The sequence below is a fragment of the Pelophylax lessonae genome, assembly GCF_965119305.1.
Source record: "Pelophylax lessonae genome assembly, chromosome: 5".
NCBI classification, from domain to species: Eukaryota; Metazoa; Chordata; class Amphibia; order Anura; family Ranidae; genus Pelophylax; species Pelophylax lessonae.
The window spans coordinates 335,453,281-335,472,019 of record NC_138772.1 but is presented as its reverse complement, the minus strand read 5'-3'; the positions used below and the strand labels follow the sequence as shown (position 1 = coordinate 335,472,019).

At 42.0% G+C, this 18,739-nt stretch overlaps 1 protein-coding gene across 1 annotated transcript in view; it reads left to right on the top strand.

The window, feature by feature from the left end:
• Positions 1 to 13,290, top strand: part of ADTRP (androgen dependent TFPI regulating protein) — a 64,930-nt gene extending 51,640 nt beyond the window's left edge. The window contains exons 5-6 of the mRNA XM_082259872.1: positions 9,731 to 9,882; positions 12,519 to 13,290. Of these exons, the coding sequence (XP_082115998.1) occupies positions 9,731 to 9,882; positions 12,519 to 12,553 (187 nt within the window). The 3' untranslated portion in view covers positions 12,554 to 13,290. The remainder of the gene's footprint in view (positions 1 to 9,730; positions 9,883 to 12,518) is intronic.
• Positions 13,291 to 18,739: the final 5,449 nt, after the last annotated feature.

The following is an 18,739-nucleotide window of genomic DNA, read 5'->3' as shown; positions in this document are numbered from 1 at the left end:
GCACCCCAAATGTGGCATGATTTTGCCGCCATTGTCGCCCGACGAATCACGGTAAAATTGCATAAACAGAATTGCGGGACGCCTGTCGCTCAAAAGAAGTTCTTGTACTTTTTTTGGGCGACAGGCATCCCGCGATTATATTTGCGCGATTTTACACTGATTTGTCAGGCGACAATTGCGGCAAAATCGCGCGGCATTTGGGGTGCCGTTGCAAGTCACGGGAATCGAGCGGGCGTCCCTCGATTTGCAATGATATGGGATCCGGGTCGCCAATATGTGAACGGAGCCTTACTAAAGACAAATAGTTTGTTGCACTTTGCAAGAGAATTTTCCCCAGAGCTTAGTGGATGCAATGAAATTTCACAATGGAAAGAATGCCCAATTATGTGCAAGGAAAACATGAAAAATAAAAATATATTTGCTTGCATATGATTTAATGATGGAAGTCAGCAGAGCTTCACCTCACCCACTGAGCTGTGGGGACATTTCTCTTGATTGAGAAAGATCGAGATTGAACAGTATGTTTGCCTTTAGTAAATCAACCCTATACAGGTGCATGTAGTGAATGACTGCACACATGTGGGGTATTGTGCTATCAATAATGATGAATTAGTACTACACACTACACTCTGTTGTTCCCTATATGTAGTAATCAATTGTAAATCACTAGCAATCCTAGGCAATTTTAGGGGCATTATCACATTAGCAAAAATCTCTTTATCACAGTCAGCTTTTATTACTCTTTAGAAATCACTTTCAGTGCCTTCTTTTTGCCACCTTCACAATACCCTCTGAGCCCCGATAATGTTCTATTCCCACCTTTCCATCTACAGTATCTCACAAAAGTGAGTACACCCCACACACTTTTGTAAATATTTTATTATATTTTTTAATGTGACAACACTGAAAAAATTACACTTTGCTACAATGCAAAGTAGTGAGTGTACGGCTTTTATAACAGTATAAATTTGCTGTCCCCTCAAAATAACTCAACACACAGCCATTAATGTCTAAACCGCTGGCAACAAAAGTTAGTACACTTCTAAGTGAAAATGTCCAAATTGGGCCCAAAGTGTCAATGTTTTGTGTGGCCACCATTATTTTCTAGCACTGCCTTAACCCTCTTGGGCATGGAGTTCTTCAGAACTTCAAAGGGTGCCACTGGGATCCTCTTCAACACTTCCATAACGACATTACGGAGCTGGTTGATGTTAGAGACCTTGCACTCCTCCTCCTTCCATTTGAGGATGCCCCCCAGATGCTCAATAGGGTTTAGGTCTGGAGGCATGCTTGGCCAATCACCTTTACCCTCAGCTTCTTTAGCAAGGTAGTGGTCATCTTGGAGGTGAGTTTGGGGTTGTTATGTTGAAACACTGCACTGCGGCCCAGTCTCCGAAGGGAAGGGATCATGCTCTGCTTCTGCTCTACACTTCTAAGTGAAAATGTCCAAATTGGGCCCAAAGTGTCAATGTTATTGTGTGGCCACCATTATTTTCTAGCACTGCCTTAACCCTCTTGGGCATGGAGTTTACCAGAGCTTCACAGATTGCCACTGGAGTCCTCTTACACTCATCCATGACGACATCAGGGAGCTGATGGATGTTAGAGACCTTGCGCTCCTCCACCTTCAATTTTAGAATGCCCCACAGATGCTCAATAGGGTGTCGGTCTGGAGACATGCTTGGCCAGTCCATCACCTTTACCCTCAGCTTCTTTAGCAAAGCAGTGGTCGTCTTGGAGGTGTGTTTGGGGTCATTATCACGTTGGATTACTGCCCTGCGGCCCAGTCCCTGAAGGGAGGGGATCATGCTCTGCTTCAGTATGTCACAGTACATGTTGGCATTCAAAGTACCCTCAATGAACTGTAGCTCCCCAGTGCCGGCAGCACTCATGCAGCCCCACACCATGATACTCCCACCACCATGCTTGACTGTAGGCAAGACACACTCTTTGCACTCCTCACCTAATTGCCCCCACACACATTTGGCACCATCTGAACCAAATAAGTTTATCTTGGTCTCATAAGACCACAGGAAATGGTTCCAGTAATCCATGTCCTTTGTCTGCTTGTCTTCAGCAAACTGTTTGCGGGCTTTCTTGTGCGTTATCTTTAGAAGAGGCTTCCTTCTGGGACGACAGCCATACAGACCAATTTGATGCAGTGTGCGGCGAATGGTTTGAGCACTGACAAGCCAACCCCCCCACCCCTTTCCTATTCTAAGACAACCTCTAGCAGGTGGCTCTTTGATAACCAGACAGTAAAAATCCATAAATATCTGATGAACATGTTGCCTTCCAACAGTTAAAAAGACCAATAAGTTGGCTTTTTCATAAGCCAGTCCCTTCACTATAAAAGGGTTAGGTCACAGCAGCCATATTGACAATGTACTTTATCTGCAATAGGGAATGCATAAGGAGTGCTGCTGACAAACTGCAGAGATTAGTGTAGGGCTTAAAGAAAATAAATGTAACGTAGGTAGCAAAATGCTTTGTATTTCAGAGATTTGGGGGTGGAAATTACTTTTTTATCTTTTGTTACATTACAGTAATGCTGATGTTCTGCAGCCCGTTTACAATCTGCCCTGCCCGCATGCATAACAGTGATAACTGACTGCATGTGTTTTTTCACAGTGCATATTTTTTTTGTTTATAGCACCAAACACATTTGTTACATGTAATAGTGTGTATATTATGTCCTGCAGCTGCTATTTTATGTAAAAACCCTTTCTTCATGCTGCCTTCATAGACACTGTATATTTCCCTGAGCAGCTATATTAGGGTTCTGTGGGGCTGTATGGATTAACAGCAGTTGCTGTAAGTGTGAAAAGTTTTGCTGCTAACACCCCCTTCTTCTCTCTCCTCCATTCGGAAACCTTGTACTAGAAGGAGATCCTGTCATTTAATCACTCCTACTCCATTCACAGGTCACAATCCATAGCATTACACATAAAAAATGTTTTTGGTGCTGTACAACACCCCCACCCCCCCCCCCCACAACAAACCCCCGTAAATCGAACCTGGGCAGATTTACCCCTTCCTCCTGAAAATTGATTGCATCTAATAAACATCTTAGGATCCTTTCCTATGCACATGTCTTAGAGTGTTCTTTCTCAACTGACTAGCAGAGTTTGAATGTAATAGGCTTAGTTAAATTAAATTAAGTCTCTGGGAAGTTTTTTTTCTGCAGCGTCTCTTTTGGTATTATGGTTTGAATACCCAGGTTTAAAAGATTCAAGTTCCTATTAAACAAAAAAAAAAGAAAAACTATAGCTTAATTGGTCCTGAAGCTTTGAGGCATTTAATTTAGCTAGTACAAGGAGCAGTGTAAGACTGACACTATAAATACTTATTCTGTTACGGGTGTAATGGGAAAACCTTGGACCCTTTCTCCAGCAATGAAGAGTACCCGTCCAAATTTAAGCCTAAACTCCTTCTTTCCTTTCACTTTAACCAGTTGCTGACCACCCTATGTACACATACTGAGGGGCGGCAGCTCTTCTGTGCGAAAATAACGTACAGGTACATGATGTCGCTTTTCCAGGTCTGCGAAGTGCATTCACAACAGGAGCCAATCAGTGGGTCTGGTGAACCCACTGAGAGAGGCAGAATGGCAGTCTGCCTATGTAAACAAGGCAGATCGCAGTTCTATGACAAGGTGTCCGATTTTTCCGCCCCAATGTCACAGTCCCGCTATGAGTCGCTGATCGCCGCCATCACTAGTAAAAAAATAAATAAAAATTCCATAAAAATATCACATAGTTTGTAGACGCTTTAACTTTTGCACAAACCAATCAATATACGCTTATTGGTATTTTTGTTTTTACCAAAAATATGTAGCAGAATACATATTGGCCTAAAATTTATGAAGAAATTAGATTTTTTTATTTTTTTTTTATTGGATAGATTTTTTAGCAGAAAATAAAAAAAAATTCAAAATTGTCAGTCTTTTTTTGCGTATAGCACAGAAAATAAAAACCACAGAGCTGATCAAATACCACCAACAGAAAGCTCATTTTGTAGGAAAAAAGGGACATCAATTTTATTTGTGTACAGCATCACATGACCGCACAATTGTCAGTTAAAATAACGCAGTGCCGCATTGCAAGAAATGGCCTGGTAATGAAAGTAAACCTTCCGGAGCTGAAGTGATTAAATAGTTTGTTTGGGCCAAGCTGGTCCAAATGAATGGTTTCCTTTATTAACCACATTTATACAGTGCACTTGAACCCCCTTCCTGCCCAGGCCAATTTTCAGCTTTCAGCACTCTCACATTTTGAATAACAATTGCGCTGGGTCATGCTACACTGTACCCATATGAAATTTTTATCATTTTTTTCACACAAATATAGCTTTCTTTCGGTGGTATTTAATCACCGCTGGGTTTTTTATTTATTACAAAAAAAAGAAAAAAGACAGAAAATTTTGAAAAAAAATATAATTTTTCTTATTTTCTGCGGGTAAATTTTGAAAATAAATAATTTTTCTTCTTCACTAATGTGTGCTGATAAGGCGGCGCTAATGGGCCCTGATAGGCTGCACTGATGAGCACTGATTAGGTGCCACTTATAGGCATCTTTGAGGTGGCACTTATGGGCACTGATGAGGAGGTACTAATATGCTGCACTGATGGGCACTGATAGGAGGCACTGATAGGCGACACTGATGAGCACTGACAGACGGCACTGATAATCACTGACAGGCGGCACTGATGGGCACTGAATGTGGCACTGATGGGCACTGAGAGGCGGGACTGATGGGCGGCACTGATGGGCACTGACGGTCGGCATTGATGGGCACTGACGGTCGGCATTGATGGGCACTGACGGGCGGCACTAATGGGCACTGATGGGTAGCACCATCAGTGCACACAATCAGTGCCAATAGTGCGGCCAGTCAGTGCCTAGAGGATCAGGCACTGATGGGCACTGACTGGCAGCACTATGGGCACTAATTTTGGGCACTGATGGTGGGCACTGACTGCCACTTGATTTCACTTTTGTGTAATCAGGGCACTGATGATCAGTGCCCTGATTACATGTCTTTGTCTCCCCTATGAGGAGGAGCCGCTGATCGGCTCTCCTTGCCTCACACTCTGACAGTGTGAGGCGAGGAGAGCCGAATAATGGCACTTACTCATTTACATGTGACCGACTGTGATTGGACACAGCTGATCACATGGGTAAAGAGTCATGTCATTGTCATAGCAACACTGTGCGGCCACGATTGCCATTCTGCGCACCCCCACGGGTGTTTGAGAGAGGGAGTTCTGGTGCGCCATCATATGACAGCGCCCCAGAAAAATAGATACACCGCTCTGCCTTCATTTGACGGCGGGCGGGTAGCAAGTGGTTAATTGCTGCAGCTGCTGTCAGTGCTGTGTTAACTGTATGTAGCATCATCTACATCACATGTGTCAAACACAAGGCCCGCAGGCTGAATGCAGCCCACCAGGCCATTTCATGAGGCTCTCGCACCTCTCTTGCAGCACCAGAACCCCCCTTGTCTCCGACCCCACCTTTTCTCAGCAGTCGACAGCAGAGCGGAGGACAGAACTCCTCCTACAGATCCTGTGCAGCTACAGCAACCCCTCCTCTCTGCCTTCACAGCTCAGCATTTAGCAGACTCCAGCAGTCTCTGGACATCTGCTTATAATTATTATGAGAATAATACAGTTTGATGCCAGTTGAAAAGGAGGGCCGCATACTGCTGGTATCATCCACAAGTAACTTTATTGGAGACTCATCAGACAGAACACCATGGCAGAACCATATTTTGTTTGAGAAGTCTCCAAAAAAGTTTCTTGTGGATGATCTCAGCTGTGTGCGACCCTCTTTTTCAGACTTGCATCATCTGTTACAGGAGTGTGAGTGGGCTCCATGCCGGTCTGCGCCTGCCCCTCACAGCTTAAGTCTTATATTATTACCAAAACCAGTAATAATGGACGGTAGAGGCAATTATTTATTATGATAAATAGTAGATACATGTATATAGTCTTACAGATACAACCAGCCCTTTGAGGGCATTCATAATGCCATACCTCCCAACATTTGGAGATTGAACGAGGGATATCTACTAGAAAAAGTATGTAGGCGTAGGACACACCTCCTGCCACGCCCCCTTTAAAGGAGAATTATACAAAAAATATGATTAGTTAAACCCACAAGTGCTTTTTTTTTACCACTACTGATCCTTTTACTGCCTTTTAAAATTTACAAATGCAAATTTATAAATTGGATGAAAGGTTTAGCAGTAGGAAACACTTTTTGAAAGATAAAAAGTGTATTGAAATGAGGGACAAATTAAGAGGAAAGAGGTACAGAGGGACATTGCTCCAAATCAGGGACAGTCCCTCGAAATCAGGGACAGTTGGGAGCTAAGTAATGCTGATGTGGCCCACAAAGATAATGAGTTTGACACCCCTGATCTACATATAGTATGCAGTGCTGTGTATCAGCAGTATAGGAACTTCCCGTCTGCTGTCAGAAGAAAGCAGAGCCAGCCATTCAAAGGATTGTATTTTTATCAATGCATACGAGCCTTCCTCTGAGTGGTTGAGGTGGAGAATGTGATGTCATCTGCCCACCTCTCCACCTCAACCATTCAGAGGAAGATAAAATTACACTATAAGAACAAAGTAAACTTTGACAAAGGACAAAATAAAGATTAAATGCGTCATTTATTTTTATTTTGTGCACTATTTTGTGTTTTTACCAATATGATGCCTAGATAAAATGAAGGCTATTACTATTGTTTTGCAAGATTGCATTTTATTGTTACCTTACCTTTATCGTGATATTTTTATTTAGCAAAACAACAAGACAAAGCAGCATTGAGTGTATTAAAGAATCCACATGGGAGCTCTCTGCAGGTTTCCCTTGAATTATGGATGACTAAGAGAAGTCAATAAACCAAAGATTACAGACAAGTCAGCCACTCTGTTTACTTGTGTGCCTCTTATGATTATACATGTAAATAACATTTACTGGAACATGTTTTTTTGCATTACACATATTAAACTCTGGGTATAATTTAATGCTAATAACTAAATTGCTTGTAGAAAATGTAATACAAACAGCTACTTGTTAGTATTTAGAAATGTATGGCAAATACAGGAAGGTAAAATTTAATTAATTGTACCTACTATAGTATGAGATTGTAGGCCACACCCTCTCCAAAAAACACACCCCATTCTTAAATCAAATAAAGTAATACAGACTAGACTCGCAGTTTTGGCAAAGAAAAGGCCGCAGCACTCTTTATTGGTTTAATATATACTGTATGCAACACATCATAAACATTTTTTAATTGATCATATAAAACCACTTTAATGAGAACCAAAACAGTTGTAATTGCTCAGTTTTCAGAACTGGAGCAACAGTAATCTTAAATTAACATAGAGAATACAACTTCCCCCCTAGAAATCCAAGGTGACCCAACCACATAAAAGTGCTCGCGACAAGGTCCTATTGTGCCCCTTTTTCATTATTGCTAAAATTGTACAAAAAGGCTTCACATTTTTACATAACCTAAACCATTTTTTTAACCATTTTTTTAACCATTTTTTCAGTCAAGGCACCCTTTAGAAATGTGCAGGATCTGGGGGCACACCAGCCAGAGAGCTGGTTCATACCAGGAGGTGCGTCCGAGCGCACTCGCTTTTTTGCATGTTCCCACGTGTTGCCTTTTTTAATGGGCTGCTCAATGAAAACACACCAAAAAATGCTGGTATTGTTTTTTTTAAATTGCACTGCACCAAAGCACATGGTACTGCAGTACTGTGCATTTTAGTGAGTGCTAACATACACATATTTGCTAGATGCATGGGGGTGCCATTAAGAAATAATGTGCGGTGCTGGAAGACACACAGTTTTGCATGTGTTACTGCACTTTACACCCTAAAATTACGTTTTTAAGGTTGAATTAATTGGTCTGTAGGTTGTAAATCCCTCCATTTCCCCCCTCCTAGCACAAATTCTGTTCCCCCTTCCAAATTCCCCTCCTATCATAAAACCTCTCATCCCACCACATCACTCTTATCACTACAGGTGCGGTGACAGCGGGAAAGAGGAGGAGAGAGCCAGAGGAGGTGTAGACTGTGTTCCCCACTTCCAGCTCCTCTCCCACCTATCTGTATACCAGAGATAACACAGAACACAGTCAGATCAGACTTTGAAGGGTTTGATTTAGGGATAGACCGATATGGTTTTTTTCAGGGCCGATACCGATATCGATATTTTGATCACAACGTATCGGTATCAGCCGATATGGGCCGATATTTTGTACATTTAACGTTTTAAAAAATAAAGACAATTTTTGACACAAATCTGGTACTGAACATGCTAATTGTTGTTTAATGCTTAATGGCTTGCTGGCACCCTGTGGTGGGTGACTGGCTGGCTGGCACCCTGTGGTGGGTGGCTGGCTGGCTGGCACCCTGTGGTGGCTGGCTGGCACTCTGTGGTAGGTGGCTGGCTCTCTGGCACCCTGTGGTGGGTGGTGGCTGGCTGGCATCCCGTGGTGGGTGGGTGGCTGGCTGGCTGGCACCCTGTGGTGGCTGGCTGGCACCCTGATGTAGGTGGGTGGCTGGCTGGTACAAGGCCTGTGGGCGACTGGCTGGTACAGTGCCTGTTGCTGGCTGGTACAGGACCTGTGGGAGGCTGGCTGTAAAGGGCCTATGGGTGGCTGGCTGCCTGGCTCGCTGGTACACTGCCTGTGGCTGGCTGGTACAGGGCCTGTGGATATGGGTGGCTGTGTGGCACTGGGCTGCTGTGGGTGGGTGTATGGCTGTGAGACTAGTCCCGACTCTAGACAAGGCTGTCCAAGGCGAGGGAGGCAGCCTAAGAAGGCAGAATGATGTCACAAAAATATCAGCAATATCGGCCAGTTCTGGGGCAGATATGTATATATCGGGGGAAAGTGCATATCGGCTCTCGATATGTCGGCCTTGACGATAATCGGTCTATCCCTAATTTGATTACCTCCCTCTATCCACAATTTTTCCTGCCGGGACAGGAGCAGTGTGAGAAGGAGATAAGGGGAAGTAAGCAAGCCCTGTACAGTCTGATCAGAGAGCAATCCTGTGTTAACTTCCATGTACAGACAGGAGGGAGAGAGTACAACCTACACTTCCTTCTGGCTCTCTTCCTCCCTGCTGCTATTTCTACTCCTGTCAGCATCCCAGGAAGTTTTGTGAGCCATCCAACCTGTCCTTAGCAAACAATGGTCATTGGTTGGTAGGGCACAGGTGGGCACAGCTTCCTGAGTTGCCGACAGGAGTATAGATAACAGCAAGGAAGAGGAGAAAGCCAGGAGGAGGTGCAGGCTGTGCTCTCTCCCTCTGTCTGTACACAGGAGTGGGTTTGGCAGTTTTATGTCATTTTGCCACAGCACCCCTGGGGATATTTTGATAACCACTAACCTAAACCATGACCATTTCTATTACAAATTAATTTTTAAGCTGATCTGTCTTCTCCATAGTAAAGTTATATTGATATTTCTGATGACTAGTTATGCTACATTCGAGCTTTGAAAACCTTGGTTTCCCGGATTTAGTTTTTGCTGAAGCCATTACTAGTTGTCACATTCTTCCAGCTTTGTTCATTTATGTTCCGGAATATATGTCTTCATGTTGGACCTATATCACAGTTGCCAGTTTTACTTTTGCCTTTACTTTTATTAAATACACTGTTGTTTTAAATATTATTTCATTTTATATTTTTCTCATTTGTAGGGTTCTGTGGATTTACATTTATGATGGCAACTGGGTTTACCCTTTTCTGGGATTATTAAATCCAATTGGTTTTATATTATTTTTATTAAGCAGTAATATACTGGCAGCATTGGTGTACATTGCTGGAGATGCTCTAAATTATCTAGTTTGGGGTAAGTTCAAGAAAAAAGTCAAAGTATAAACTTATGTCTGGCTGTAGCTTTTTATTTCTTGGATTTGTGTGGGAAAGGTTAAGGAACCCTGTCAAGATTTTACTCTCCATCAGAGAGATTTACCCTCACTTCCTGTCCTGCTGTGTTTTATTAATAAACAGAAAGTAGTGAGAACTCTCCCTTGGCAACACAGACAGAAATTTTAATTCCCTTTCCATTTTTTTTTTTGTAGAGTAGGGGCATGCTAGAGTCCCTGCCAATTTTTTTTCTGCCTGTGTGCCTGCTGCAGATTTTCATTCACTACCAAGAATTATAAACTTTCCCCACTCTAGTCAAAATAGATTTAAACCAACCTATACACGAAGACATACACAGTGGATATAAACAATGTCTACACACCCTTGTTAAAAAGTCAGGTTTCTGTGATGTAAAAAAATTAGACAAAGATAAATAATTTCAGAACTTTTTACACCTTTATTGTGACCTATAAACTGTACAACTTAATTGAACAACAAACTGAAATCTTTTAGGTGGGAAGTAAAATTAAAAACTAAAATAATATGGTTGCATAAGTGTGCACACCCTTAAACTAATACTTTGTTTAAGCACCTTTTGCTTTTATTACAGCACTCAGTCTTTTAGGGTATGAGTCTATCAGCAAGGCACATCTTGACTTGGGAATATTTGGCCACTCTTCTTTGCAAAAACACTCCAGATCTGTCAGATTGTGAGGGTATATCCTGTGCTCAGCCCTCTTCAGATCACCCCACAGATTTTCAGTTGGATTCAGGTCTGGGTTCTGGCTGGGCCATTCCAAAACTTTATTCTTCTTCTGGTGAAGCTATTCCTTTGTTGATTTGGATATATGCTTTGGGTTGTTGTCATGCTGAAAAATTAAGTTCCTCTTCATGTTCAGCTTTCTAGCAAAAGGCTGAAGGTTTTGTGCCAGTATTGACTGGTATTTGGAACTGTTCATAATTCCCTCTACCTTGACTAAGGGCCCTGTTCCAGCTGAAGAAAAACAGCCATAAAGCCTGATGCTGCCACCACCATGCTTCACTGTGGATATGGTGTTCTTTTGGTGATGTGCAGTTTTTTTTTTTTTTTTTTACGCCAAACATATCTTTTGAAATTATGGCCAAAAAGTTCAACCTTGGTTTCATCAGACCATAACACACTTTCCCACATGCTTTTGGGAGACTTCAGATGTGTTTTTGTGAAATTTAGCCAGGCGTGGATGTTTTCTTTCTTCGTAAGAAAAGGCTTCGGTCTTGCCACTCTACCCCATAGCCAAGGCAGATGAAGAATATGGGGGATTGTTGTCACATGTACCACACAGCCAGTACTTGCTAGATATTCCTGCAGCTCCAGTTTTCTTCTCGTCTTTTCATCAATTTTGGAGGGGCCTCCAGTTCTTGGTAATGTCACTGTTGTGCCATTTTTTCTCCACTTAATGATAACCGTCTTCACTGTGTTCCATGGTGTATCTAATGCCTTGGAAATTTTTTTGTACCCTTCTCCTGACTGATACCTTTTAACAATGCAATCCCTCTGATGCTTTGGAAGCTCTCTGCAGACCATGGCTTTTGCTGTAGGATGCAACTAAGAAAATGTCAGGCAAGACCTACTAGAACAGCAGAACTTTATTTTGGGTTATTCAAAAGCACTTTAAATGATGGCAGGTGTGTACTTACTTCTATTGAGTTTGAATGTGATTGCTTAATTCTGAACACAGTTACATCCCCAGTTATAAGAGGGTGTGCACACCTATGCAACCACATTATTTTAGTTTTATTAATTCTACAACCCCCCTCCCCCCACCTCTTAAAAGATTTCAGTTTGATTTTCAATAGAGTTGTACAGTTTATAGATAACATTAAAGGTGGAAAAAATTTTGACATGATTTATCTTTGTCTCATGTTTTTACATCACAGAAACCTGACATTGTAACAGGGGTGTGTAGACTTTTTATATCCCCTGTACATTTTAAATAGGACAGTGAATCAGATTTTCCCCATATTTACCAGATTAGGCCTAAACTGGTTTCTCCTGGATGGAAATCATTCACTGTATGGTCATGTTTACAGCAACCAATGTTGACATAGTAAATGTCAGTGATTTCTTTTCAATTTATCCAAGTAGAAAGGATGACTAGTGGTTGCTAAAGGGCCTTTTTACAGTCTAAATATATTTGTTAAGGAAATAAATTATAAACTCCAGAGAGAACAAAAATTCATTTTAAATAAACATGGAGAGTAAAAGCACTAAAGAAAATTCCAGAAATGTAAGTTAATGTAATTTTTTGTATTTTGCCTCCAAAATTGTTTAAATGGCAGTTTAAAGCATTTTTAAGTAACAGGCTGGGACAATCTTGTAATGTTGTTCTTCTAATTATGCAGAACTGCCATTATTTAGTAGACATATTCAATAAGGCAAAAAACAAACATCCAAATATATTTTTTAAAGATGTGACATCAGGAAACTGCAATCTGGTTGCTATAATTTACAACGCTTTGTACATCATGATTCCTTATCGAATCAGCACATATATGTTGTAATATGACAGTATGGTGCTTCTAAAATGTTTTAAATGATTTTTACAATTTTAACAATTTCTGTTTTTCTCATAATTCAAGCAGGAGAAGCTCGAGACAAGAAAATGAAATTGTAAACCTCCTTGGCAATGCAGAAAGCCCTCCAGGAAGAGTGGGGAATGGATGTGTTACCATATCCCTTTTCTATAATGTAGAGCTCAGTAGCAATCAGTCATAACTGACAGCATGTGAAATTGGTCTATTAAAGAACAAAGAAACAGTCAAAGCATAAACCTTGTCCACCTATTGAATTCAAAACGACACATTTTTGTGCCTTGTGAACTCATTATTCTGATTTAAAAACGTATTTAACAAAGAACAAGTTCAAGTCAGTCTCTGGTCTTCTGCTCCAGGAACTATTAACTGAAAAATCTTCGCTGGAGTTATAAAGCAGGTGGCAGACCATATAAGAAATGTAGAGGAATAATTAGGCATTCACATTTCCACATTAGGGAGTAATAAGAAATGACAACTGCTTGCGTTTATGAAACACTGTCCGTTCACACCATTGAAGAACATACATTTGAAGATGCAGCAGATTTATTTGCGTACTGCTAAAATGTATATGTGGGAAAAATGCCTTATCATCACTCCATATGACCAATCAGCATTAAAAAGACTTGCTTCTACTTTTTTTTTGCTTCTAGTGTTTATTGAAGTTGTTTCGTTTGTCAGTTGGATGTCAAGAAGTGGTGCTTACTATGAGTGGAAGGTTCAACCTCACTTGAGCAGAAGTTGATGCCCCATGTACATTCTAGGCTAAGAATCTTGTTTTGTTGCAAACATCAGATGACTTCAATTGAAGTGGCTTCAAGTGATATATACAGCATCTCACAAAAGTGATTACATCCCTCACATTTTTCTAAATATTTTATTATATCTTTTCATGTGACAACACTGAAGAAATTACACTTTGCTACAATGTAAAGTAGTGAGTGTACATCTTCCCAAACGGAAGGTGGGGGAGTGCAAGGTCTCCAACATCCACCAGCTCTGTGATGTCATCATGAAGGAGTGGAAGAGGAATCCAGTGGCAACCTGTGAAGCTCTGGTGAACTCCATGCCCAAGAGGGTTAAGGCAGTGCTGGAAAATAATGGTGGCTACATAAAATATTGACATTTTGGGCCCAATTTGGACATTTCCCCTTAGGGGTGTACTCACATTTGTTGCCAGCCGTTTAGACATTAATGACTGTGTGTTGAGTTATTTTGAGGGGACAGAAAATTTACACTGTTATACAAGCTGTACACCCACTACTTTACATTGTAGCAAAGTGTAATTTCTTCAGTGTTGTCACATGAAAAGAGATAATAAAATATTTACAAAAATGTGAGGGGTGTACTCACTTTTGTGAGATACTGTACATGTATGTAAAAACACACACTATCAAGTATTTTTACAATGTATAATCAAAATTGTACACTTCCATAAAAATGCATAAATTATGCTTTTATAATTTCTAAAAGAATATTTAAACCAAGGCTTTTTGTCATTTTTGGATAGAGCAAGGATTGGTTGAAACCCCTGTCATGTTTTTTTCTATGATGCCTCTTGGGGGATCAGGAAGAAATTTTTTCCCCTGCTGGAGCAAATTGGATCATGCTTTGCTGGGTTTGTTTTGCCTTCCTCTGGATCAAATGTGGGTATAGGATTGAGTATATAGGATTGTAAAAAAAAAAAAAAAAAAATTCTCCTTTTTATTGGTTGAACTAGATGCACTTGTGTCAACCAACTATTATATCAGTGATGGCTGGTGCTCAAAATGTTTTTTTTGGGGGGGGGGGGGGCGCAAACAGAAAAATGTAATAGGCATTGCTTTGTGGCAAAAAACGCTGTAAAAAATTGCGTGACTTTGAGGTCGCAAAAGTGTGAAAGGGGCCTTCAGTAATTAAGGTATAGTGTGCCCCCTTTTAATGCAGAGAGACCAGCGTGCCCCCTTTCAATGCAGAGTGACCAGCATGCCCCCTTTCAAAGCAGAGTGACCAGCATGCCCCCTTTCAATGCAGTGACCAGCATACATGCCCCCTTCAATGCAGTGACCAGCGTACATGCCCCCTTCAATGCAGTGACCAGCATACATTCCCCCAATGCAGAGACCAGCATACATGCCCCCTTCAATGCAGTGACCAGCATACATTCCCCCAATGCAGAGATCAGCGTGCATGTCCCCTTCAATGCAGTGACCAGCATACATTCCCCCAATGCAGAGATCAGCGTGCGTGCCCCCTTACTTACCTGGAGCAGCAGCGGCGGCGGGCGTCTTTTCCTCAGTCTCCCGGCGGCCTGTCTCCTCCAGTCCTCCCGCTCCCGCCTCCTCCTCGGCCAATGGCATGGGGTTTGCCTTGAGGCCAATCAGGAAGCGCGTATCGGACACGCTTCCTGATTGGCCTGGAGGAGGATCGGTGCGACGATAGCAAATTTTCAATGCTATTGTCACACAATGGGTGGGCTCGGGGCACACTGCTCTGCGCCCCGGCTCCACCCTTTGCATCACCCTATTAGAGCCTCTGGCTCTAATGAGGTGATTTTAAAAAAAAAAAACATTAAGCTCCATGCATCCGGCACCCCTGCATGCAGATTAGGGGGCCGGACGCATGGATGGGGGGGCGGCGCCCATGCGCCCTCAATACACCGGCCGCCACTGTATTATATATTATGTAATTAAATAATTATATGTAGCTATGTTCTATTGGGGAGATTTTACTTCACTTTCTGCCCTATAGACATAACATGCAGTGGGATAAACTTCTCCAAAGTGAAGGAAATCCCCTATCGGACAGTGGTCACTGCCAACAGGTGTTTTAATTGGAAGATTTCCTCCCTCTTCCTGTTCTAGTGGCAACTCAAAATGTTAGATTTTTCCATGCTTTCTTTCCCAGTGATATTAGTTACTAGGACAAATAGAGGGTTGAATTAACCTAGGTGGGATACAGGCACAATTAAAATATGATAGGGGTTATATTCCTTGACTACTCTACACAAAATGAAAAAAAAAAGTTTTGGGTTTAGATATACTGTAACATATATTTTGTAATCTTTTAAGTGTCTACCATAATTTATCACAACACTGATCTAGATTAATGCTTTTATGCTTTTTCAAATATTACAAGATTGGATCATATCTGTCATAGTTAAAATAATCTCCAGCCCAATAGACATATCAGCTTGTTATATCATACTGTAGTATCAGCATGATGTTCAATGTTATTATGAAGCTATGAATATCAGAATCTAAATATCATCCTTTATTTAAAGGGCATGCTACTGTAATGCGCTAAACCCAAATACCATCAATCTGCTAAAAAAAAAAAAATGTGTAGTACTACCCCTGCAGGAGCCACTTGGTAGATTAGGTTGTTTGTTTTTCTGCCTTGCCTCTGACAACAAACTCAGCCCCACTCAGCCTCAGACACAGCAGGTTAACTACTTCAATACAGGGCACTTTCACCCCCTTCCTGCCCAGGCCAATTTTCAGATTTCAGCGATGTCACATTTTGAATGACAATTGCGTGGTCATGCTACACTGTACCCATATGAAATTTGTATCATTTTTTTCACACAAATAGAGATTTATTTTGGTGGTATTTAATCACCACTGGGTTTTTTATTTCTTACACAAAAAAAAAAGAAGAAAGACAGAAAATTTTGAAAAAAAAAATGTTTCTCCTTCACTGATGTGCGCTGATGAGGCGGCACTGAGGGGCACTGATAGGCTGCACTGATGGGCACTGATGAGGTGGCACTGATGAGGAGGTACTAATATGCCGCACTGATGGGCACTGATAGACAGCACTGATGAGTACTGATAGGCGGCACTGATGAGCACTGATAAGTGGCACTGATGGGCTCTGAGAGGCGGCACTGACGGGCGGCACTGATGAGCACTGACGGGCAACACCATCAGTGCCCACAATCAGTGCCCATATTGCTGCCAGTCAGTGCCCATCAGTGCCTAGATGAGCAGACACTGACTGGCAGCACTATGGGTACTGATGGTGGGCACTGATGGTGGCACTGTGGGCACTGATGGTGGGCACTGATTGGCACTCTATTTCTCTTTTCTGTAACGAGGGCACTGATGATCAGTGTCCTTTCCTGGTCTCCCCTGTGAGGAGAAGCCACTGATCAGCTCTCCTCACCGCACAGTGACAGTGTGAGGTGAGGAGAGCCGATAAACGGCACTTCCTCATTTACATGTGACCGGCTGTGATTGGACATAGCCGTTCACATGGGTAAAGAGCCATGTCATTGGCTCTTTACCAAAATTGGGGCGCGCTGTGTCCTAGCGGGCGCGCGAGATAGGCCGTTCTGGTGCACCATCATATGACGGAGTCCCAGAACAATAGCTGCCCCGCTCCACAGTCATTTGACGGTGGGAGGGCAGTATGTGGTTAAAGCAGTATTATACCTAAAATCAATAATGAATTATATTGCAACTTACCATTCAGTATATGTGAGACACAACTTTGGGAGAATGAGCACAAGGTGGGGAGGGGGGGGGGGGGGTGTAGTTAAATGTATTAGCAGATTTAGATACACTGGCAGATTAAAGCCAAACTCCAGCTCACACTTTATGATCAGTTAGAGAATACATTTTATTTTCCTTTTTGAATAAACGCTTTGCATGAATAAATAAAAGCTGATTATTTTATTCGCCCCTGCCAATGTTAAGTGGCTTATGAAACACAACAGACTATCTTTCCAGATCTGCGATGTGTCAGAAGTATTGGTAGCCTTTGAAAACAAAGGATTGTTCTACAAGGGTTCTTAATGTGCATGTAAGGCAGTGTTATTACAGAAAGCTTGATGACATCATCATGCTAAAATAATAAGTCTTAGCAGGTGTGAGGGTATGCAAACACAGTTTATGAAGGTTCTATTTTTCATTTTCATATTTAGTGATGAGCAACAGGTGAAACTTTTGCAATGCTAGGTTAGGAGCAAGCGTCTCCTTTGCCTCCTTTTATTTGACTTACATGGCACAGCACTTTAGACAGACAGCTAAAACAGAAAGAATAATCCGAGGCCAAGCCAGAATCTCTGTGGGGACTTTATGGAAATTTGTAAAGGGGCCAGCAAGGGCGCATTTGGGGATTCAGTACAGCATTTCTATGTCTAGCTCTAATAAACTAAGCCCAACTCTGATGTTGGCTGACACTATTGGTAAATCACAAGCTACCAGCAACAATCAGCATCAGAACAGTGTACAGGCAGCCACTGAAGAACTCAGCTTCTAAAGCTTTGTGCTGAGAGTGGGTAAGATATAGTAACTCACAAAAGTGAGTACACCCCTGACATTTTTGTAAAAAAAATGTATTATATCTTTTTATGTGACAACAGTGAGAAATGACACTTTGCTACAATGTGAAGTAGTGAGTGTACAGCTTGTATATTTGCTGTCCCCTCTAAATCACTCAACACACAACCACTAATGTCTAAATTGCTGTGAACAAAAATGAGTACACTTCTAAGTGAAAATGTCCAAATTGGGCCCAATTAGCCATTTTCTCTCCCCCGATGTCATGTGACTCGTTAGTGTTACAAGGTCTCAGGTGTGAATGGGGAGCAGGTGTGTTAAATTTGGTGTTCTCGCTCTCACTCTCATACTGGTCACCTCAAGTTCACATTGCACCTCATGGCAAAGAAACTCTCTGAGGATCTGAAAAAAAGAATTGTTGCTCTACATAAAGATAGCATAGGCCAGTGATGGCTAATCTTGGCACCCCAGATGTTTGGGAACTACATTTGCCATGATGCTCATACACTCTGTAGTGTACCTGAGCATCATAGGCTATAAGAAGTTTGCCAAGACCCTGAAACTGAGCTGCAGCATGGTGGCCAACACCATACAGTGGTTTAACAGGACAGGTTCCACTCAGAACAGGCCCCGCCATGGTCAACCAAAAAAGTTGAGTGCATGTGCTTAGCATCATATACAGAGGTTGTCTTTGGAAAACAGACGTATGAGTGCTGCCAGCATTGTTGCAGAGGTTAAAGGGGTGGGGGGTCAGCCTGTCAGTGCTCAGACCATACGCAGCACACTGCATCAAATTGGTCTGTATGGCTGTCGTCCCAGAAGGAAGCCTCTTCTAAAGATGATGCACAAGGAAGCCTGCAAACAGTTTGCTGAAGACAAACAGACTAAGATCATGGATTACTGGAACCATGTCCTGTGGTCTGATGAGACCAAGATAAACTTATTTGGTTCAGATGGTGTCAAGTGTGTGTGGCGGCAACCAGGTGAGAAGTACAAAGAGTGTGT